General features: G+C 35.3%; 1 protein-coding gene across 1 annotated transcript in view; it reads left to right on the top strand.

Annotated features, from left to right (window-relative positions):
* Nucleotides 1-24,968, top strand: part of ipo13b (importin 13b) — a 44,884-nt gene that overhangs the window by 7,918 nt on the left and 11,998 nt on the right. The window contains exons 2-11 of the mRNA XM_067384424.1: nt 81-206; nt 3,437-4,047; nt 11,979-12,119; nt 13,060-13,201; nt 15,727-15,893; nt 16,250-16,370; nt 17,961-18,108; nt 18,326-18,507; nt 18,598-18,624; nt 19,675-19,809. Of these exons, the coding sequence (XP_067240525.1) occupies nt 81-206; nt 3,437-4,047; nt 11,979-12,119; nt 13,060-13,201; nt 15,727-15,893; nt 16,250-16,370; nt 17,961-18,108; nt 18,326-18,507; nt 18,598-18,624; nt 19,675-19,809 (1,800 nt within the window). The remainder of the gene's footprint in view (nt 1-80; nt 207-3,436; nt 4,048-11,978; nt 12,120-13,059; nt 13,202-15,726; nt 15,894-16,249; nt 16,371-17,960; nt 18,109-18,325; nt 18,508-18,597; nt 18,625-19,674; nt 19,810-24,968) is intronic.

Raw genomic sequence — 24,968 nt, 5'->3', positions numbered from 1 at the left:
TCCACGTGCTCCATAATGGCCAGAGTGCAATGTATCACTGTCTAAAACCGTCTCTCGCTCTCTTTGTGTGTCTCTCTCAGGCCCTGCATCAGCTCTATTATGATCCTAACATCGAGAATAAGAATCTGGCTCAGAAATGGCTGATGCAGGCTCAAGTGTCTCCTCAGGCATGGCAGTTCTGTTGGGTTTTACTGAGACCGGAGAAGGTAAGAACATCCCGTTCTGTTTGCTGCACTGTCATTCCCTCCTTTTCCATCTGTGCTTGTCCTTTATACCCAAGTTAAATGGGTTGGGAATGCTGTTTCACAATGGCTTCTACTGCTTTTGCTGGCAGTTGCTTTGTAGCAGCTGCCATTGCATCAACTAACCTACACATCTCAACCTCAGGTTTCAATTTCATTTGACAAAAAGATGTCATCTGAGTCATCCCAAAATTTTTCTTTGCATTGTGACTTTGCAACTTTCCATCATGCTTCTTAAATCTTTGCAATTTAAACATCATTTATGTTTCTGTAATGAGAATTGATCATTGAAATGCTAATCTTTTTTTGCATCACAGCAATGAAATTGTGGGGGCCAAAAATGTATTGTTTAATTGTAATCGAAAAACAACATATTGCAACCGTTTTGATCATCCTAAAATATGATTCATGCAAAATACATTTTCTTTTGATTTTGGAGTGAAATATGACCCAGTTCTTTACAGGGTTCATGATGTTCACCCAAAGAACCTAAGGTAGTTAGCTGATTTGAAATATGTTATTTAATTGTGAGTTCGCCAAGCAGTTTTTGAGATTTCTTCAAATAGATAGGACTTCGTCTTGGATGCCCGAAATAGCTCCCCAGAGGCATTGCAAATATGACAGCCGGATGAACAGACTTTCCTTGAAAGGGACTTTGATACGGATTAACTATGATCCATTACACCTCTAACATATACAGTGGAACAAAAGGTTGTTTTTGAAATGTTAAAATCCTCATGGAAAATGTCCTAAAATTAAGAAAATAAGCCCAAAAAATTGGCTTGCGACGCACCAGTTACAAACTCTGTGCCGACTAATAATGCAAGACAACTTTATGTTCTGTGTACTGGGGTGTGACGAGACAGGTAGCTCACGAGACGAGATTTTTACACACTATTTTTAAGAAATCCTCAAAAATAATTCGAAAAATAATATGCAGGTGCATTTGAAATGTTTTAACTAATCATCTTGTAATTAATGTAATTTCTACTACTTTCGGAATTACAACTACTTTCGGAGTATGAATTATCATATGCAGTAAAAGACAACAATATTCAAGCAATGTAAAACGTTTTGCCGCAAACTCAACTGACTGGCTTCTCTCCTGTATGATCTTTTGACCTCCTAACTGAACTCCTTTCCACAAATTTTTTATAGAAATAAAAAGAGTATAATTAAAAATGGTAAAACTTTACAATAAGGTCTCATTTATAAACATTAATGTATTAACCAACATCAACAATGAGCAATATCTTTGCTACAGTATGTATTAATCTTTGTTAATGTTAGTTAAACATAAAAATAGTCATTCATGGTTAGTTCATGACAGTGCATTAAGTAATGTTAACAAATACAACTTTTGATTTTAACAATGTATTAGTAAATGTTGAAATTAACATTAGCTAAAATAGTGTAGAAGTATTGTTCTTCCTTAGTTCATGTAACGTTAACTAATGAAACCTTATTGTAAAGTGTTACCATAAAAATAAATAAGTTTTCTTTTAGTCTTAAAGGTGCCATCGAACATTTTTTTACGAGATGTAATACAAGTTTAAGGTGTCCCCTGAATGTGTCTGTGAAGTTTCAGCTCAAAATACCCCATAGATTTTTTTTTATTAATTTTTTAACTGCCTATTTTGGGGCATAATTAGAAATGCGCCGATTCAGGCTGCGGCCCCTTTAATTGCTCGCACTCTCCGCCCCCTCCCGAGCTCTCGACTCTATCGTTGCATAAACAAAGTTCACACAGCTAATATAACCCTCACAATTGTTCTTTACAAAGTGTTAGTCATGCAGCATATCTAATCGCATAAGTATGGTATTTATTTGGATGTTTACATTTGATTCTGAATGAGTTTGAGGTTTTGCTCCGTGGCTAAAGCTAACATTACACACTGTTGGAGAGATTTATAAAGAATGAAGTTGTGTTTATGAATTATACAGACTGCAAGTGTTTAAAAATGAAAATAGCGATGGCTCTTGTCTCCGTGAATACAGTAAGAAACGATGGTAACTTTAACCACATTTAACAGTACTAGGGCTGCAACTAACGATTATTTCAATAATCGATTAATCTGTCGATTATTTTAACGATTAATCGATGAATCGGGGGGTGGGGGGCATTAATTTCCAACCTTTTATTCAAAAACAGAAATGACAGTGCAAATTCACAGTGCAAAAAATCCTCAGAACGTGCAAAAACAGGTTGCTCTTTTAACATCCCTGAGCTGTTAAAGTAATAAAAAACAAATGGTCTAACACAAAAAAATACACATGTATGCTTTACATCTGCCAAAAATAGTTTTTTTTTTTTTAAATAAAGTGCACAAAAAGATGTATATTTTTGTTTAGCTTAAGATGACCAAGTGCTATAAAAAAAACTTTAAAATGAAATTTAAAAAGTAGGCTACAACAAACATATTTGTCAACAATAACCGATATGGGACAAAGCACAGAATAAATACATGACAACAGATCAGTGTTAATTTTGACAGCAAATTTTGATTTAGTTTTTTTTTTAGATTTTCACTTTCACGATCAAAGTGTACGCCACTGATAAGCACTGTAAATGTAGTATTACAGTACATATAGCGTGACTAATTGAAGCAGCCCGTATCAAAAGTGCGGGGGTCCTGTTCCTCGTGCCAACGGCGCGCCTGTTCAGAACAACGTTACGGGTCTCTCCGATGGTCTTTCCTCTACCTCCGCTCTGCTATTTATTTATTTATTTTTGCTCCGCTCTGCTTCTCGCTCAACGAATCATTAATGAAATTTGTTGCCAACTCTTTTAATAATCGAATTTTATCGATTTTATCGATTCGTTGTTGCAGTCCTAAACAGTACATTAGCAACATGCTAACGAAACATTTAGAAAGGCATTTTTCGCTACTGTTCTTGCTTGCTTACCTAGTCTGATGATTCAGCTGTTCACAGATCCAGACGATAATACTGGCTGCCCTTGTCTAATGCCTTGAACATGAGCTGGTATATGCAAATATTGGCGGCGTACACCCCGACTGTTACGTAACATGCGGTGGCATATTATATCCTAATTTCACCCTCACACTATCACGACTGCTTTTCGCCTCGACAAGAAATCTCGTCACACCCCTACTGTGTACATTTAATCTGATTTATTCTTTATGGAATCTATTAAAGAGAAACACAATCAAAGTCTTCCTTCATCTCCCCAGGTTCCAGAGATCCAATACTTCGGCGCCAGCGCCCTTCACACCAAAATCTCCCGCTACTGGGCCGACATCCCCGCCGAGCAGTACGACTCACTCAAGACACAGCTGTTTTCTCAGATCGCTCGCTTCGCCTCCGGCTCTAAGATTGTCCTGACCCGCCTGTGCGTGGCGCTGGCGTCCCTTGCCCTCAACATGATGCCCGAGGCGTGGCCGGGGGCCGTGTCGGAAATGGTGCGCATGTTCCAGGAAGAAGGAGGTGAGGTGGACGGCCGCGCTCGCTGCTTGGCCCTGTTGGAGCTTCTCACAGTTCTCCCGGAGGAGTTCCAGACCAGCCGACTGCCGCAGTACCGTAAGGGTCAGGTGAGAGGCGCTCTGGGCCGGGAGTGGACGGCCGTTTACCCTCTCCTGCAGCAGCTGTTACGGCAGCCGGACTCTCCGCCGCTGGTGAAAGCCCGTGTGCTCAAGTGTCTGTCGAGCTGGGTTCTGCTGGACGTTCCTCTGAACGAGAGCGAGGGATTGGTCGAGGCCAGCTTCACGGCGCTGGCAGATCCGGAGCTGTTCGATACGGCTGTGGAGGCCATCGTCAACACCATCTCACAACCCGACTCACAGAGGTTAGTCTTCGTCAATGCACTACTCTGATAACACTCATACATTGGGCCATGAAAGCAGTGTGGCGATGGAGTGAGATTTTTATAGAGGTAAATGGAGGTTGATTTTTATAGAAACGTAAGCAACATGCACAGTGTCCAAACCAGGCAGTGTCCAAATTCAGTGTTTCACACACCTAGTAATTTTGCATTTTATAACATGGCTGAATCTTATGAAGCCTGTCAAATAAATGTTCTGGGCATCATATTCCACCCACAAAAAAAGTACTTTGCTTGAAGAAAATGAAAAATTTCGCTTCAAAAAAATTTGTGCTACTTTTAATTCATGCTGACAGTAAATACTCAATTTATTTATTACCAGTTAATTTGTTAAAATCTATAAAATTATAACTTTTTAATTAAATATAATAAAACTGCATTACAGAAATTCTTTTATTACAGTAAAGCATCACCAAGGGGAAGTAAACAGTCCAGATTTACAGTTTTTAGACTGAGAATTTTATTTTTTTAAGCCACTTATATAAAAAAAAATGTTGTTTTTCAAATGTTGTTTAAAGCATTTTAGGGAAAATCCTTAATAGTCATGAAAATAAGCCAAATAAACTTAATGGACATGTTCTTGTAAGATGCACCTAAATATATATTTTCTAATGTTTTATTGTGTGTGCATCATGTTTATTAGTTTTTGTTTTTTTAAATATTGCTATTTAGGTTTAATTTATTTTTATTTCCATTTTTGTCATTTTAGTGCTTCAACTTATTTCAGTTATTTCTAATTTTCATTTAGTTGTATTTATATTTTATTTTATTTCAGCTTTATCCCAATCTATTTGTATTTTTTATATATATATTTTTTGTTTTTTGTTTTAGAGAACTATAATAACCCTGAACAATATGAGTTGTATATGCATCTTTGGGAATGGTAATGTTATGGAAAGAGAGAGAAAAATGGAGAATAAACACAGGTGAGATGAAAGTGACTGATGGGGGGAGAGAGAGAGAGACTGGGCAGAAGAGAGACAGAAACAAAGGCAAATTGAAACACAGTCACATCAGAGGAGAGAGAGAGAGAGAAGGGGGGTGGCGGCGGCAGGTTTATTTCAAGGATGGCTGGCGTTTCCATGGAGACAGAGCGAGGGAGCGATGTCTTACGCTCTGGTTGGTACAGACGCGGCAGGAGCCCACCCCTTCCCCCCCTCATTGAAAGCAAGAGCCAGCGGATGCAGAGGACGGACCTTTAGAGGTGAAAGCATCCTTGATTGTGGAAAGCTGGTGGTACGAGGTTAAAGTGCTTCTGCCCTGATGGAGACAGACAATTGTCCACCGCTCAAGTAATTGAGTCTAATGCTGTAGTTTAAAAGTTTCTACAGGTGTACGGCTGAATTCACTTCACAGTGCGTGAGGGGTCTGATTAGGACAGGTGACCTTTAGAGGCAGATTTTGATTTTCCACGGGAAGTTTGTGCAGCAGGGCTGATTTTTTTTTTTTTTTTTTTGCACTGGATTTTTATTCATTGTATTTTGTTTTATGTTGAGGTATTTCAATTTTTAGTTAATTAAAAAACATCAATCAAATACATTAATAATATTAATCAAATACAATATTGACGAGAAAACGTGGCTGAATAACTTTATAGCTTTAATGAGCCATCTTAAAACGAAGATTGACACAGTTATGCATATTAAAAATCTCTTTGGCTCATTTTAATTACATAGTGCACAATTAAACTGTGAATCAATTTCTTTTCAGTCAAACTCTGACAGTAATTATTGAGTAGTAGTTGTGTATCATTTTGTTAGTGCATCATTCGATATAACAGTTGCATGTGATTTTATTGTTTTTTTTTAAGCTTTTTTCCATTAAATAAGCCAGATTAGACTCCTCCCTCAGGCCTTGTCTTTGACACCCCTGTTACTGACAGACAGTTGATTTGATGAGTAAACACATGGACAGCTAGCGTGTGAGTTTTTACTCTCAGCTGTCATATTTTGATCTGCTGCTGAACGTCTGAATTCTGTAGTCCACTCGTCCAGATCTCATTGTGTGCTGCTTTGTGTTCAGTATGGCAAGCGTGTCACCTGCTCTTAAAGGTCACATTGATGATTCTTCATTGATTTTTGTTATTCATTTCACCTTTGTCCTCCATCATGTCTGGTGCCTCGTCCTCTCTCTCTATCCTCTGCCTTCATCACCTCATCGCCTCCTCTCACTGTTTAAACACATTACAATCAAGCCTCTCGGGAGGATGCCATTGGACCAAATGCATCCTGTTGCCAGGCAACTCATTTCATCTGTCTCCTGGTGTTTGAGGGTAATTGCGTAGAGAGGCAGAGGGAGCGTCTGTGTCCTTAGAAACACAGTGAGATGGCAGGATTGAAACAAAGCGAGAGTGTTTGAGGTGAGAATGAATCTGTGCTCTGATAAATCAAACTCAAATTGGTCAGTCTGAGAGACATGACATCACAAACAGAGATGAGAATCTCTGAGCCTGAATGTTGTTGTTATGCTATATAATCTCATCCAAGGTTATAATTGTTAAAGGGCACCTATTATGCCCCTTTTCACAAGATGTTATATAATGTGTCCCCAGAATGTGTCTGTGAAGTTTCAGCTCAAAATCCCCCACAGATCGTTTATTATAGCTTGTCAAATTTGCCCCTATTTGGGTGTGAGCAAAAACACACCGTTTTTGTGTGTGTCCTTTTAAATGCAAATGAGCTTCTGCTCCCGCCCCCTTTCCAGAAGAGGGCGGAGCTTTAATCTCATGCAGAATCTCACGCAGCCAAAATGAGGATTGTCAGTAACGGTGTTCAGCCTTACATTGTTCAAACCGGAGTCGACACTGATGGAGAGACTCAAGAAGACGTTACAACTTTTAGAATTAAAAAGTACGTTTTTGAATGGTTAGTGGATAAATTTATGTACTCCACACTGAGTTTTTTTGTTCAGTGAGAAAACTAAAACTGAGCTTTTTTGAAGATGCTTTTCCAAGTGGATACATTTGAAAACGATGATTTGACGTTTAGTCATGTGACGCATATTGTACCCATATATATGGTTGAATTGCCATTGTTGTGCCTGTTATTCACTTTCATAGTGCTTCTTCGTACAATCTTCATATCACATTCATGAAATATGACAGAATATTTACTCGCAGTTGCTGTTCTGCGTTTCAGGCCAAAAATGGAATTATGATTTTGATTGCAACCTGGATGCACCAGTGAGAGTTGGGATGATTATGGCAGAAGGAAAGCATGAGAATATTATTATGTCGGGTTTCTCAGTGTCATCTCCATCTCAGTAAGCTTTTATGATGCTTTATGCATGCGCAGTAATTTTAAAGTTTCAGACACTTCAGTGTGGATGAAAAAATGCTTGAAAATCCAAGTGTAGAACGTTTTGAAAGGAAAACGGTTTTAAATATATACGGTTTAATGTGGATGTAGCCTTGGATTAGCCCAATGTTCACTCACCATTGCAAAATACACAGGTGTGCTGTGACATTTTCTTGAAGGTGTTGAAAGCCCTTCTTGACCTTGACTGCAGTGTCATTGACATGATTATTTATTTATTTAGAGCCTATTCTAGTAAAAGCATCTTAAAACCAGAACTCATAAATAAATGTACTCGCCAGAGCTGCAGCCTCACCAGCCATTAGATCAATGAAACCAGGAAGGACAGGGTCACACTGCAAACAAACGCAGCACTTTAAAGGGGCCACATTCTCCATCTAGGGATGGGTCATGACTAATTTACTAGCCATCCAACAACCAGCTAGTTTATCTAGATTTTATTTATATAGGATCTTTCAGAAATCTTTCTAATATGCTGATGTGCTGCTCAAGAAACATTTCTTCTCATTATTATTCAATGTTGAAAAGAGTTGTGCTGTTTAATATTTGTATGGAAACCATGATATATTTTTTTCAGGATTCTTTGATGAATAGAAAGTTAATAAGCACAGCATTTATTTAAAATGGAAATCTTTGTAACATTATAAATCACTTTATTTTTATCAGTTTAATGCATCCTTGCAGAATAAAAGTATAATTTTCTTAAAAAAAAATTAGCATTTTCCAGCCTTTCATTGTTGAACCATGTGCAACTTTAAAAGATTCAAAGGTTCCACTGACTAAAAATTTGTATAGCACACTGAAAAAAGAAAAGCTTCATGGCATGACAAAATGCCAAGTGGAATATATTTGATATATAATCAATTAATGGAAAGCAGGATTTGACTAACTTATAAATTGATTGCAAGTTTTTTTTAAAAAAAAAAGGCATGTTTACACAATAAATATTTTGAAGAAAGAGTAATCATTACTTTCAGTATTTGAAAATGAAATGTTGCGCCATCCATCTTAGATCATGTTTTAATTACCATGCAATGTGTGCATTCTGTGATTGCCTCATCCGTTAAGGATGCGTTCAATACTGCATTAGAATTTGGACAGAATATGGAGTCTCTGATTGCAGCATAAGGTTTCTCCATGCCATTTGGAACAGTTGGTTGCCTGAAATGCCTTTAAATGCTGCCAACATGGGTTTTGGAACAGAACTTGTGTTTATATTGTCAGTGTCTTGTTTTTTTTTTTAAATAAAGAGCAAGAAATATCATCTTTCCATGATATGACCCCTTTAAAAAAACATGAGATCCTTCAGTGTCGTTAAGTGTGTGCTTGGCAGCCACTCTTTTCCTTCAACACACTTCAGAAATGGGTCTAAATGAAGAAAACAAGACCTATTGAACAGTGGAACATCTCTTTTGGACTCATCTATAATAATTTTTTATCATATTACATCACAATCTGTTCAGTATCGTCTCATTTAACACATTCTCAGAGGAAACGTGCATTTGATCCTGTTTTGTCACGTCATCTTCAACTCAAATATTTTTTTAGTTGATGATTACAATCAGATTGCTGGAGGTTTAATAAATTAATTTCATCTGTTATTTTTATAGTAGTTTTTGCTACAAATAAAACAAAACCGTTTGAGTTAGAAGTGTCAAAAAAATCTGTTTTTTGCCACCCATTTGAAAAAAAGCCCAACAGATAAGCGTTTAAGGGTGTGACGCTGTAGATTTTAGCTTGGTTAGGATGTTTGCCCTAATGAAGCACTCTTTAATGCCACAGAGACATGTTCTCTGATGTGCCTGTCGAGCGCTGAGCCTCAGACGAGCCAGTAATGAGCCACCGTTCATTCTTTTTTTCACTCTTTGTCCATACCTCGTTAACATTTCCACTCGTGTGTCCTTCCTGCTGTTGACACCAAAAGGAGGATGAGACAGCAGAGAGCGACAGAGAGAGAGAGCGAGCGGACAGATTGTTCCAAAAGCGCTGAGATGGCAGCAGGGGTGAGGAACATGACAGAAGTTCATGTGGGAATGAGGTAACAGCTGTAGACAAATGAAGGAGAGCGTGATGATTTGAAGAGAAGAGTTAATGTTGTCCATTGTGTTTTTGTCAGAGAGCATTATGGGAATGTGTTTAGAAATAAATTAACCAAGCAAGTCATTTTAAATGGGCAGCAAAACAACGTCACATAAAGTCACTGCATTGATAAACCTCTCGTTTAGTATATGTGTGTTATCATGGGCAGGTACAGGTAGTAGCATTGTAGTCAACATTAACCAAAATTGTGCTTATTTATTCTCTTAAAGGGATATAGTTCACCCAAAAATGAGAATTCTGTCTTTAATTACTCACCCTCATGTCATTCCAAATCCATAAAGCTCTATGTATAATCGCTGATCACTTTTTATTAGGAGTGTAAATCATACATACAATCCAACATCGATTCTCTTAGCCAGGGATACAATCAGGGTGCGATTTGTGAAAAAAACAGAGGGGGGGGGGGGGTGTTTTGAAAAGTTTTTTTGTTGTTGTTGTTGTTGTTGTTGAAAATTTGATAATAGCCACAGTAGAGCTATACTATTTTTGGCAGCTGTTACAGAAACATTTTTACAAAAAAAATCTTCTGATTTAACCTTGAGATTTGAAGTATTACATAACTTAGATATTTGCACCACTACAATGACACTAATAATTCTTAATTTCTGATAGAAATGCAAAATCAATCGGTAGTTATTAATAGAATAACGAGACACAAACCTTTACATTCAATCGCGTTTGGTCCCATTTATTTTTGATCACAGTGCATACACATACAAACTTTAAGTCCAAAAGTGTGCACATTTGTAGAAATAGACGTTTATCTCTGAATTCATTAGATAGAATATAAGCCGCGCCGTACGCAGGGTTTCATAATTACCGAGGTCAGAAAATGTAGTTTACTAGGGGGGTACGGGGGCATAGATTTCCCTGGTGTACATATGTGCATTTTTAAGACGTTTTAAGGCCAACAAATAATTGGATAACAATTTAAAACCATGTCAACAAATAAATGCATGCACAGTTTTAGGCAGCTTTAATCGCATGTTCGGTTATCTCATGACTTAACTTACAACAGAACAACGACGGTCATTGCTTGTAGTTTCTTTTGCGCTTTATTTAAGCTATAATAAAGTAATTATGCAGCACGCGCCGGCACATTTGCACATGCATTTCTTGAGTGCGCGCCACGAGCACAGTATAACGGCTGATTGGACAGTCGTGTTAATTTTTCTGAGTTTTACCGACATAGCCTGAAAACATCTCATCTGACCGCAGTGCACTGTTGTTCAACTGAAGCTCCCTCGTCGTCACATGCACCTTTTCTGCGCTGGTTTGACTTGCACCTGGTGATGAGGTGAAGTCGGACTGAAAAGTGTCCCGTTTGTTGTGGTCATAAAGAGACAGTTCTATATAAATGCAGTGTTTTACTTGGTGATGTTTTAAAAAAAGATTTTTATTTTTGGTATTTTATATGCTCTCTTGGTGATTTGTGGAGTAGCAACACCTGGGAGGGATGATTTTTATCCACCCCGGGGATAAAAATAATTCGGCAGAGGCAGGGATACATAGACCAGAAGGGGGGAAATCCCCCCCGCCCCCCCCTACAAATCGCATCCTGGATTTGCCAATAGCTCAACAAGACACGTATTACGATTTGATTACACTTGGATTAAATTTTTACTGATTTTACAATCTATTTATGAACTTTTTGAAGCATCAGAGTTTTGGGTGAATAGATTTTTCAGTGGAGGAACTGGAATCTCTCAGATTTCATTAAAAATGTTGGAACAACATGAGGATGAGTAAATGATGAGAGATTAAAGCAACATGAGATATGAGAGTTGTGATTTGGCTTTGCTCTTCTGCTCAAATGAATCTGATGGCTAGAGGCACGCCAATGTGTTCATGGTTCCAGATGATCGCCTTATCAGTTTGAAGATCACTAAAAACATAAACTCTCTCAATAATGAAATACTGCTATCTGAAAAATGTATTATGAGAAGGTAAGTAGCTTTTATCCCAATGTTTTGACTTGATGAAATCAATTGTTTTAAAATGGCATTACAAAAGCTTTGCTGACATTAGACATAATTATTGCAAGTCATATCAGATGACGGTGGAAACCTGGCAAGGCTATTTATAGGCAAATACAGACCAAAGTAATAACTGGTTTAGAGATTGGCATTGTTACCAACATAAATCAGTGGACAGCAAATCTGATGCTATGCAAACTATGTCGATCCTTGTTTTATTACGGTCACTTTCTCTTTCTGCTTGCAAACGCTTTTCGTTTCGTGGTTCAGTTGTTTTGGCTCCAAGGAGTAGTGTCCTGACCTTCTTTCCTTCATTTACGGATATGACATAAAAATGCGTGCATGAATGTACATGAAGTTCCCACATGCAGTTTTATAATGTTCTTTCTCCTTATTATTAATTTATTTTAATTTCAAACTAAAAACGTTACCTGTGAAGCTTTAAATGTGTTGCTAATGTGGTTTCATGTTGAGTCCTGAACATGGTGTTGATTGTGTGTTTCAGGTACGTGAACACTCTCTTGAAGTTGGTACCGCAGGTGCTGCAGCTCCAGGAACAGTTACGAGACGCTGTACAGAATGGAGACATGGAGACGTCTCATGGCATCTGTCGGATTGCCGTCTCTCTGGGAGAGAACCATTCAAGGTACAAACACGCACAATAGGTGAAGAAAATGTTAAAGGTGCCCTAGAATCAAAAATTGAATTTACCTCGGCAGTTGAATAACAAGAGTTCAGTACATGGAAAAGACATGCGTTGAGTTTCAAACTCCATTGTTTCCTCCTCCTTATATAAATATCATTTGTTTAAAAGACCTCCGAAAAACAGGCGAATCTCAACATAACGTAACAGTTGGGATCATTAGTATGTATGACCCCAATATTTGCATATGCCAGCTCATGTTCAAGGCATTAGACAAGGGCAGCCAGTATTAAGGTCTGGATCTGTGCACAGCTGAATCATCAGACTAGGTAAGCAAGCAAGAACAATAGTGAAAAATGGCAGATGGAGCAATAATAACTGACATGATCCATGATATCATGATATTTTTAGTGATATTACAGGGAGCGAGAGATTTAAAGGGGCTGCAGCCTGAATCGGTGCATAGTTTATGATGCCCCAAAATAGGAAGTTAAAAAAATTAATAAAAAAAAAATCTATGGGGTATTTTGAGCTTAAACTTCAGACACATTCAGGGGACACCTTAGACTTATATTACATCTTTTGAAAAGACGTTCTATGGCACCTTTAAGTACACTTTCTAAAACAATTTATAGGGTTGTTAACTTATTGTGTTAATTAGATGTTATAAATAAAAAAAACAATAAAATAATTGACCTGTATAAACCTGAATAGAAATCTTTTGTAACAATATAAAAGTGAATTTACTGTCACTTTTGATCAATTTAATGCATCACTGCTAAAAAGTTAAAAAAGAAAAAGATCTTACTGTCCACAAATATATAATATATAATACTGACTGATACTGGTATGGTCAATATTTTATGTATCGCTAATGTTAACGATTTTCCAGATAAAACGTAGTGTTGGAGTGATGAAGGTCTCTTCTTCTCTTTTCTATCAGAGCTCTGTTGGAGCAGGTGGAGCACTGGCAGAGTTTTTTGGCACTGGTGAATATGATCATGTTCTGCACAGGCATCCCTGGACACTACCCTGTCAACGAGACCACCAGCTCTCTCACACTCACCTTCTGGTACACACTACAGGTGAGAATCACTGCTAAGATCTTAAACACTGCGTCTCTACCTGCAGTGTGCATGTATCTGTTCAGTACCTCACTTGTGAGCAGGTGCACCGATTAATTTGTGCCTTTTTCCTTCAAATCCAGCACTTGTTGATGATAGTGATGATAACTAGATAGTGAATTTGCACCTGAAGGTCAAAAATGGTAACCCATACTCTGAATTTGTCCTCTCATCCAAGTTAGTGCACACACATTAGGAGCAGTGAGTAGTGAACACACACACACACATGCGGAACTGTTGGCAGCCATTTTTACTGTGGCACCTGGGAGCGATTGGGGGTTAGGTGCCTTGCTCAAGGGCACCTCAGTCATTTTCTGACAGTATTGAGAATCGAACCCGCAACCTTTGTCCGTTAGGTCTTATTAAAATGACAGCAGCCTAATAAACCTGCTGCCAAATTATGAGATAATATTAAAAATATCTGTATGGCAGTTTTTGCCCTATCGATGTCAAAATTGTGGCCAGTGAAAATGCTGAGTGACTATATACAGTGACTGGTGAGCAAAAAAGTTAATGTCATAGAAAATAGTTAATATATATGTGGCTTTAACGCAATATTGTATAAAGTGGTATAAATATATGTGACGTGACTTGACTTGGTACCGACTAGCAGAGCTCGTGCAAACATATCCACATCGCTATGATCAAATGCTTTCTTTACTGCTGTTTTCTCACCGCTGTCATTTTAGTTTTGTGTTTATTTTGTTTTTGAGAGGAAAGCATGCAGCACTCATTTACATATTCATCTAAACTGTGCTCTCATCAGTGTGGGTGTCGTCGGGATGTTTGTTAACAGTATAACACTGCGAAGGTATTTATTTTACCTCTAAGTAAAGAACAAAAAAGAACATTGCTGTGAGTAGCTATATCACAAAATTAATCTTTGCTTTCTCCACACTGCCTTTTAATTTCTTCTCCTTCTTCATTCTTAACTTTGATGTTTACTGTGCATTTACAGTATGTAGGCCTATAAGATTCACAGATTTGAGTTCCATAACCTTAGATATACTGCTTATTTCACATATTCTTGAACCAGCATAAAAAATAGTTTGTTTGTGTGTAAATCTGCAGCAGGGATGGAGTGTCTGTTAGAGACATTGAACCTTCCTTCAGACTGTATCTGAATATACACCTGTGTTTACTGCAGTGTGTGCCGTCACGTGTTGTATATTCAGGAATGACCTTTGCCTGTGTCCTTGCCTGTGTTTACAGTCTGCATTAGCTGAATATTTTATGTCTATGTTTAAAGGCTAAAATCTAGCAGCAAAACTATTGGATCATGGATGTTCCATGAATTTCTCCATAAAGAAATAGAATATTAATAATTTACAAACCCAGGTTAACTGATAATACCTCTTCTATAGAAGACACAAGCCAGTGTGATTTCAACTTCATTTTTATTTTCACTCATTACATTTTAATACTGACAATTTTTTCAACAGTGACCACCTGATCACATAAATTACATAATAATAATAATAATATTATATTTAAAAATTTTATTTTATTTGGCTCCAGCATCCCAGCGACCCTACGGAAGACAAGTGGTGTGGATAATGAATGGATGAATATTATTTTTTAGAAAATAGAATATTGTTTATTTAAAATTTTTTTTTTTTTTTAGTTTATCTTTTTTGTATTATTTGTATATATTTGTTTATATATATATATAAATATATATATATATATATATATATATATATATATATATATATATATATATATATTTAAATATATATATATATATATTTTTTTTTTATATGTATATATTTTGTTTTATATAATATACACAACATCTAAAATATTTTATATATATATTTTATTTTTAGTTTATCTTTTTTTATTATTTGTATATATTTGTGTGTGTATATGTATATGTGTGTGTATATATATACTTTTGTTTTTTATATTTTTTATATGTATATATTTTATGTTTTATATAATATACACCTAAAATTTAATATATATATATATATATGTGTGTGTGTACAGAAATGTATATATATATATATATATATATATATTAGATTTTATATATATATATATTAGATTTTATATATATATATATATATTAGATTTTATATATATATTTATATATATATATATATATATATATATATATATATATATATTAGATTTAGATATATATATATATATATTAGATTTAGATATATATATATATATATATTTTTTTTAATAAAGTATTTTAGTATTTTTTTTATTAAGTATTCATTATCATTACTATTATTATTTGGTCATTAAATCAGACTCTCTACATAATTAAACTATACGCAGTTAGTTACTTACAGTCATCCATTGCTTTAATTACACTCTTCTCACAAAATTAATTAAACTCAAATCAATATTTAAATTATTTATTTTACTAAGTAGCTGTGTGTTAAGTGATATTGACTCACTGGCTGTATTCTTCCTTACTTTATCAGTAGTTTAGTGTTTATTTGCTGATGTTTGCCCGTGTGTTTCAGGATGACATCATGTCGTTTGAGGCAGAGAAGCAGGCTGTGTATCTGCAGGTCTACAGGCCTGTGTATTTCCAGCTCGTAGACGTTCTGCTGCACAAAGCGCAGTTCCCCACGGATGAGGAGTATGCTTCCTGGTCATCAGACGAGAAGGAGCAGTTCAGGATCTACAGGTCAGTGCGCGCGCATGTGTGTGTGTGATTCATATTCTCATGGGCCTGTTGTAACATTTTCTTCTACACTCAGCAATTTTCATGATGGATTTGCTGTATTTGTAAAGCAGACAACGTTTATGTTCTTATTAGGAATATGCAAAATTAAATATTTAAATAGTATTAAAATACACATGTATTACAATTTAATATTTAATATTACTTTAATTAAAATTTTTAATATGTGTATGGCTAAAAACTTTCCGATTTAATTGTCTTAGAAAAAAATGAACAACAACACAAAGGGTTTGTGTTACTTTTCTAAGGCGTGAAGGGTTGATAAAATAATGCATTTCTGTGATGTTTGACTCTTTAAGGGTGGATATATCCGACACACTGATGTACGTCTACGAGATGCTGGGAGCCGAATTACTCAGTAACCTGTACGATAAACTGGGGCGACTCCTCACCAACACAGAACAAACAACAACATGGCAGGTCAGAAAATAATGGATTCTGTTTTCATTGTTTTTGCGCTTCATTAAACAAACAAAGCAAAGGGATGAACTTTTGTGCACATTTCTAGGGCTGCACGATTAATTAAAACAAAAACAAAACTGTTATGGCTCAGTGCAATTATGAATTAGCAAAGGCTGTGATTTAATTCAATAAATATATGCTTCTTGTTTCATAGTGAAGCTCGGCTTGGTGTTCTTTTACATGAGAGCAGCTGTTTTCTGTGCGGCTCGGTTCACAAAAAATGTGGCTCCATGTGATGATTATTTTTCTTAAATACTCTTTTTTTTTTTTTTTTTTTTTTTACAGTGAAGTATTACAATAATTACTAACAATATATTTTTTATTTTGTTTAACATTTTTATGTATAGTATATGTACTATACATAAAATATACATATACATATAGTATATGTAATTATTATTATTTTATAGTCATTTTGATATATAATCACAAAATTGCATATAATTGCATATTATCTAAAAATTGTACAGCCCTACAAACAAAGATCTAAAAAAACCTGTTTTAAATTGCATTTTTTATCAGAAAATAAATGCAATTGAGCCTTTGCAATGACCTGTCCCCCTTAGTTACTGTTGCTTTGTCCGACAAGCCGTGGCGCTGTCACGCCTCACGCAGTGAAAAATACATCATGGAGCAAAGAGGACACTGACAACACGTCGACAGACAAGAAAAAAGCAGGATACTTATGATATTAAACAAAGTCCCAGCTTTCAAACTGTGTAGTAAAGGAAAACAGCCTACTTCCACTAAATGTTAAAAACTAATAACAATGAGAGATTTTTATTTTTTGGCAAAATAAAGTTGATATATATAGCTTCAGTTTTTTTGTTTATTTCTGACCCCTCCATGGCATCTATGAGTGTTGCTGGTTTTGTTCCTAAATTACTAATTTTTTTTATTCCATGCACCTTGTTGGATGTGAGAAGTTGCACCAGACTATTGCAATTAATAGTATTATATTAGTATATTAGTAGTATTACATCAATTACATCATAGTATTAGCCTATACAATTATATTACACTCTGTAACAATGAGAGAGACACTGCTGTTTACATTTAGTAGGCCTATGGTAAATAAAATATTTATAGTATAGGTATAAAAATATATGCCGAATTAATTATTTTCTAGGGTTCAAAATTTATACAGATTTGACATTTTCCCCTCATACTTCTGTCAGAATGGGTACGAAGTTGGCATTGAATTTCATTTAAAATGGTATTAAAAAGGTCTTAAAAAGCCTTGAATTTCATTTGGAGGATCCTGGGGGTACCCTGTTTATAGCATCAAATAAACATGAATGAACATCAGAAGAAATATTGTTTCAAATGCGGAAAGACGTCAGTACACACCATTTTTCAAGTTCAAGTCCACCGAGGTTAATCTTCTAACTCCAGACTGCTTTGTCAGACAAAATGGTGGATTCAGCGTTCTAAGTGGTTAGATCGCTTGTCAATCAAACTCCCGGCGAAGGGTCAATTAGATTTTTCAACCCCAATCTTGCCGCCCTACATTGGGTTTTTACCAGAAATTTGTCTTTTTTGTTCCAGCATACAGAAGCGCTGTTGTACGGATTCCAGTCCATCGCCGAAACGATAGATGTGAACTATTCTGATGTCATCCCAGGACTCATCGGCCTCATTCCAAGAATCAACATAAACAACGTCCAGCTGGCCGACACGGTCATGTTCACAATCGGTGTGTGCTTGCATATTGGTGCTCGTGTAACATTAAAAACCGTCGTTGTGCCATTTCTGTGTTTTAGGAAATTGTCATATTTCTCATCTTAAAGCAATTTAGGCTGTTTTCACACACTCTGGTCCAGACCAGACAATTGCACACAATTATTTTCCCACACAGACACTCAGTTTTGAGTTCCAGCCCAGATATTTACCCATTATGTCTCTCCCTGTAGGAGCATTGGCAGAGTGGTTGGCGGATCATCCGGTGATGCTGAGCAGCGTTCTGCCACTGGTTTTACAGGCATTGGGCAATCCAGACCTGTCTGTTTCCAGCGTCTCCACATTAAAGAAGATCTGCAGAGAGTGCAAATATGACCTGCCCCCATACGCTACCAATATAGTTGCTGTATCACAGGTATCACATGCTCATCATGATACCAACATATATAGGACAACTTTACACAGCTTTTCTTATCTGAATGCCCTTTTTTTGTCTTATATGCAGGAAGTGCTTATTAAACAGATCCACAAGGTGAGTTTGTATTTATTTTGATGAATAAACCCATTTGGTTTTGCTCAGATAATGGTCAGCCGTTTTAAAAGCAAAATCTACTTTGCGTAGTATCCTGATCAGGTGCTATACAACAAAGCCTCAAATGATTTGTCATTGTACTTTCCTTTGTTTAAATCAAAATTACCTAAAAAAAATTACCATATTTTCTCTCGAAATACGTTCATGTTCTTATTTTGTTCATGCTTTCTCATTTTTTTTTAAAGAAACATTTGTCTTTAATTTGATCTGCCTCTGAAATTGCTTTTGTGGGTTCAAGTTTCTGCTTATGCAATGAAATCGCATTAGTCTAAAATCGTTTTCTGCCTAACAACCCAGGATGCCGTGGGTCCTCAAAGTCTTAAATTCAGTTTGATCAAATTTAAGGTTATAAAAGTCTTAAAAATCTTAAATGGTATAACGAAATTCTTCGTTTTAAGAGGTCTTATATTTGGGGATGGAAAAACAGGATCACGATACAACCTGATGTGATTATTATTTGCTTATAATTAAAAGTTCCATATTATGCATACATTTTTTTTCTGGATATTATTAGTATTTTGGTTATACAATACACTGTATCTGAGATTTAAATTCAATGTAAACTCTCGTGGCTTCTTTCTGAACCACCCTTCAAAGGAAGGAAAGACTAAGAACATTATTATAATTTTTACATTACTATCGACCTCTGATTTGGATGTATTGATATATTAGTACATAAACCAATTTCAATTTTTACATACAGTATATATTAAGTCAGAGACACATGATTTATTTTGAGATTATATATGTTTTTTCTATATGGACATACGGTATTAATTTTATTTGTAATTTGATTTTAAAAATTCTTCATATCCTCAGGCATAATTGTTTATGAAACATCAAATATGTTCTGCTTGGCAGAGATTTTTTGGCACTTCGCACAGCTTTTCCACTTTCAGTGAGGACAAAAACAATACTTGATGCTGGAAATGCATCACACCTGGTTAGCACATGGTATTACACCTGTTCAATCTCTCCCTTTCCCTCTAGACGAGTCAGTGTATGTGGTTGATGCAGGCTTTGGGCTTTCTGTTGTCTGCACTGCCGGTGGAGGAGATCTTGAGGAACCTTCACTCTCTGATCACCCCGTACATCCAACAACTGGAGAAACTAGCAGAGGAGACGGTGAGACATTAAACTCTTCGCCTGAAGTCCTCTCAGGCCTCTGGGTTTGTTAGTTTGGCTCGGTTGCATGTGAACAGACCATGTGTCTGCGTGAGTGTGTCATAGGATGGAACATTTCTCAGCAGGAACAGATTGGCATTACTCTGGGCGCTTGAAGAGTAAACCGCAGGAGAAATCAGCTTAATATTACTAAGAGCCCTGCATGGATTCATATTAAGTAACTGACATTTCAAGCACAATACAGCAAGATATTTGATCTATATTTTGCATAAATAGAAGTGGTGATAAAAAAAAAGCTGAAGCAGGATCAATGTAAAAACTGATTAAACAGCAGATCAGTGCTCTGGCATTCACTGTTGTGTAATTAGGGGCCAAGAACCGAAGGTGCGTTGGCATCTATTGTATCCATTGGCGTTCTTCTTTTGCTCTGGAAGACTATGGCAGCCCATAGAACTGCTTGCAGGAAAGTCATGAAATTTGGCACAATGATAGAGGTTAGTCTGAGCTGTCACCATAGCAAATTTGTCTCTAACTCAATCCCTCTAGCACCACCAACTGTCCAAACTTGCACTTGATATTTATTCTAATAACTTTTGTAGGGCCCTATAATTTCTGCGATCACGGAATCGCGGAATCCATTCATAAAAACGGAATTTACTATATAACGTGGAATGTCATGGAATTTTTGATGAATGAATTAAAAGCAGGTCAGTACACGTAAATTAAATTGCGATATAGACTAGTGACTGTGAATATTAAACCGCAAAACTATTTAAACATGAATCCTGCATGCCTTTGTGAATCAAAGGAATGATGCGGAAGCGCAGTTTCATTTACCTCACACCACCTCACACACAATCGCGCGGGCGCACGCACTCTGAAGCATGTGTGACGCTAGCAGTGTTTTCGTCCTGTCGCCTCACTATATGAACGCACAAATTCATCTCCAGAGCTGCTCTGAAAGTCACTTCATCAGCATTTAACCGCTTCGTTTGAGAAAACTACCGTCATAAACACAGAGAAACTCAAAGCTCTAGCAAACCATCAAAATAAAAGTTTGATTTAACTTGACAGAAACATATTACTGTTGTACAGTAGAATTTAGATAAATTAATTTAACAATAAATTATTAAATATATTTTAAACAATCTCAGTGTTTCTTCCATGTTTTAATTTTAACAGTAAATCTCTGTTGTGCAGCACATTGTTTGACAAAAGTTTAATTTCATGATTAAAAGATAAATTAAATGGTATGCGTTCACTTGATTGCCAGAAAAATTTAAATACACAACAGAACTTCTGAAGAAAAAAAAAAATCATAAAAATATATTTTTAAATTAATTAATATTGTTGTTTTTAAGAATTAAATTAATTAGACATGCTTTTTGATTATTAAAATGGAATTAAACCATTAAAATAGAATCCAGAAAACAGAATTTGGTAAAAATAAAATTTGAGGGGAAAGAATAAAACGTAGCGCCCTAAAAAAAAATGTTTTTTTTTTGTTAAACTTTTATTACATTGTTGGTTAAATAGACAAGATTCATTATTTCAATAAATTAGACATAAAATAAATTAAAACTTTTTGATGACTAAAATTTAATTTAACCATTAAAATGGAGTCAAAAAATAAACAAAACGGAAAAAAAAGTAATCATCATGAAAATTTTTCCATCATTTTGAATTTTACGAAATTAAAAAACTACTTTTTCTAACTCCTCCTAGGCCGTTAATCCGATTTTCACGAAAATTGAACCAGATCATCATCAGGCCATGCTGACATCGTTTTTGTGCAAATTTTTTATAGCACATTCAGACCAAACTTAAAATTGCACAGCGACACCTACTGGTCGAGAGATAAGAAAATGTCTATTTTTTCTTATTTGTCCTAAAATCCATAAAAGGGGTCTCGTTAGATTTGAGGCGTCACACAAAGTTGATTTGATATCCAATTTTCCCATATTGGGCATTTTGGGTGTTTGCCATTTTGAATTTTGTGGTAAAATGCTGTATTTATGCATGTATTATTACGAAACATGGTTTGGGTCATCAGCATGATGCCCTGAAGGAGTCTGAGAAGTTTCAGACCAGCACCACTTGCTCGCTCTCTCTCTCTCTCTCTCTCTTTCTCTCTCTCTCTCTCTTTCTCTCGGTTGACTTATTTTCACTGGAATCATCTCATTGGATTCCTGAATCCTTGCCGAGACCAAATATACCAAGCATGCTAGGTTTTGCCTGCCTTATAATTAGTGCAACATTGTGATTTAAACAACATTCACGAATCTCTTAGAAACCGTTAGTCCGATTGAGATGAAACCACTGTAGGAAAATCAGAAACAGGTCGTTGACTATACACTAATGGCCAAATGTCAACATTTTAATAGTAAGTGTCAAAAAATGCAATCAAAGTCAGGTGTGAGTTATTTATGTGTTCATACATATAAATGTCTATAACTCCTAAACGAAATGAGATATTTTCATCAAATTTGACATGCTTATGTATGGGGGCACTCTGAGGACACACACACACATGCAAAAGTTGTGCAACTGCGCAGCTTGGTGGTGCTATAATTGAACAAAACTGGACACTGACTCTAACTAGTACAGTTGGTCTGATTGACTTTAAAACTGACATGCAGTGTCTTTGTCTCAGTTGCTATCATAGACCATTATGACGTTGGTCTGCTGCTAGCTTACTTGTTTGCTTCTATTGTGCTTGGCCCCTTAATTGCTGCTTGCAGCTATATTTGAAAATTAAACCTATAATTGAAAATAACCTTCAAGCATTCGTTCTTTTACTGCCAAAACATCTTGGATGTAATGGAATAAGTGCTGACCTTGTTTGTTCTGAAGTTCATGCATGCTGAAGTTCCCCACGTTCTGTGTGCTAAGCTGCCAAGAGCAACATTTTTCATTAGTGATGCACCAAAATTTTGGCAACTGTAGATATCCGGCTGAAAATTAATTTTCGTTTTATGGATTGACAGAAATTATGACATTAAATTATGAGTCATGTTTTATGTAATCACTGAATCAGTGTTTCAACCATGAAAATATGCCAATAAAACAGCTGGTAAACAATCTCTCACATAACGTTACATTTACCTCAGGAAAGTCATTCAATATCTTGTTACTTAGCTAGAAAAAAATAATTCTAGAGAGCATATTAAATATATATGCACTATATTACAAATTCATTATATTTTAACTTGACCTTTTGTCTTTAGTATTTAATGTATGTTTGAATTAATGTCATGAAAACAATATATTATTAAAAAGTGTCTTATTTGGAATTTAAATTTATGTACACAACTCATTTTTAATTAGGTTTTGATTAGTTAAATCATTGATTAAATAATTGATTATTAAATAAACTTTCAAATTTTGCCTAAAGGAAAACTTGAATTTCAGAATTTCAATTAAAAATAAATTTGGTGTGTTACTATTTTTCATTCCTATGTAATGAAAGGAATAAAACTATTTATTAGTTTTGCACCCTGCCAAAGACATGGATGATGCCTCAAAATGTGAAGATTTCCCTTTTGTGTTTAGACCTATGATATTCATCTGGCTCAGAAAAAAGAAAATAAAAAAGGGCAAAAAATTCCACTACTTCCATTGAAACTGAGACCAGAATATCACAAATAAATTACAGCTAAAACACCCTAGCAGCTTGTAATGTCCTGGCAACCATAAGCAAACGTCACTTGCAAACGTAATAATCTATCTTCTAAATACTTTTGCATTGTATTTATTTTGCATCTTATCAAAATGCATGGAAATCTAAACCGATTTTACTCCAATTTCCTCTTCGGCATCATATCTCGTCTCTCTCTCTATACAGGCTGCATGTCTATTTTTGACTTTCGTTTTCTAATACCATTACTCCCCGTCTGGTCCTTCCCAGAAAGACATTACATCAGCCTTAGTAAACAGGCTGTGATGGGGCGCTCACACAGTGACCCCTGCTGGTCACAGACATTGAGGATGTGTCTAAAAACACTCAGATCTCATGCATCGACTCTGGGTATTTTTAGAAATTGTACTGACAGCACCATCTGAAAATAGCATCAAAGTAAACAGGACCTCAGTGTACAGTTCTTCACATATTCTTTATAAAACAAATTGTTCTGGTTCTGATATCTGATTGGATGAGCTGCTTAAAGCAATAGCAATTTAATAGACAACGCATGTATGCATTTCTGACATTATATCTATCATAACTAACTAATGGACTTTATTATATGTAAATTTTTTAATAGGCACGCAGTGTAATGTTTTTCGATGTTAACCTTTTGAAGATGCAGTCATTTGTGCGCCGATGCCTTTGTTAAATGTTTAATTGAGTGTCTCTTTCTTTTGTGCTTCTGTGTGATGTCATAAAGAAAGGAAGACCGTGTAGCGACTCGCTCTGCCTCTCCGCCAATCACTGAGCTGTTGTCATGGAGCTAACAGCAGTAATTAGACTGTTGGCCTAATGGTTGTTTAACGACTCTTTAATTACTGCTGACGTTCCCGGGAGTGCTGGCGCAGAGCGTGCGTGCGCCCACCCCACCCGTCGGGTGTCATTATTTTACTACATGATTCAAGCGCTCATATTGTGGGATTTTTCTTGCTTGTTTGTTAAATGTGTTGAAATGGACTATTTTTATTAATAGTTTGAATTAGTTTTTATTTGTATATTTTCATTTTCATTTTAGATAGTTTTAGAAATTTTACCATTTTTATTAGTTTTTATATATATATATATATATATATATATATATATATATATATATATATATATATATATATATATATATATATATATAATATAATATAATATAATATAATATAATATAATATATATATATATATATATATATATATATATATATATATATATAATATAATATATATATATATATATATATATATATATATATATATATATGTCTATATAGTTTTTATTAATTATAAAAAATATATTAAAATATAAATATAAAATATTTTATTTTTTAAATTCACTTTATTTTAATTTCAAGTAACAAAAATATTTTTATAATTTTAGTTGACTATAATATCAGTATATTTATAAAATAGTAGTACTTATTATTAAAAGCACAATTGTAGATAATAATGATTTATATTAATTTATATTCGTATATTAATATTTTTAT

Source organism: Chanodichthys erythropterus, chromosome 4, assembly GCF_024489055.1.
Source record: "Chanodichthys erythropterus isolate Z2021 chromosome 4, ASM2448905v1, whole genome shotgun sequence".
NCBI classification, from domain to species: Eukaryota; Metazoa; Chordata; class Actinopteri; order Cypriniformes; family Xenocyprididae; genus Chanodichthys; species Chanodichthys erythropterus.
This window is presented reverse-complemented; position numbering and strand designations above follow the sequence as displayed.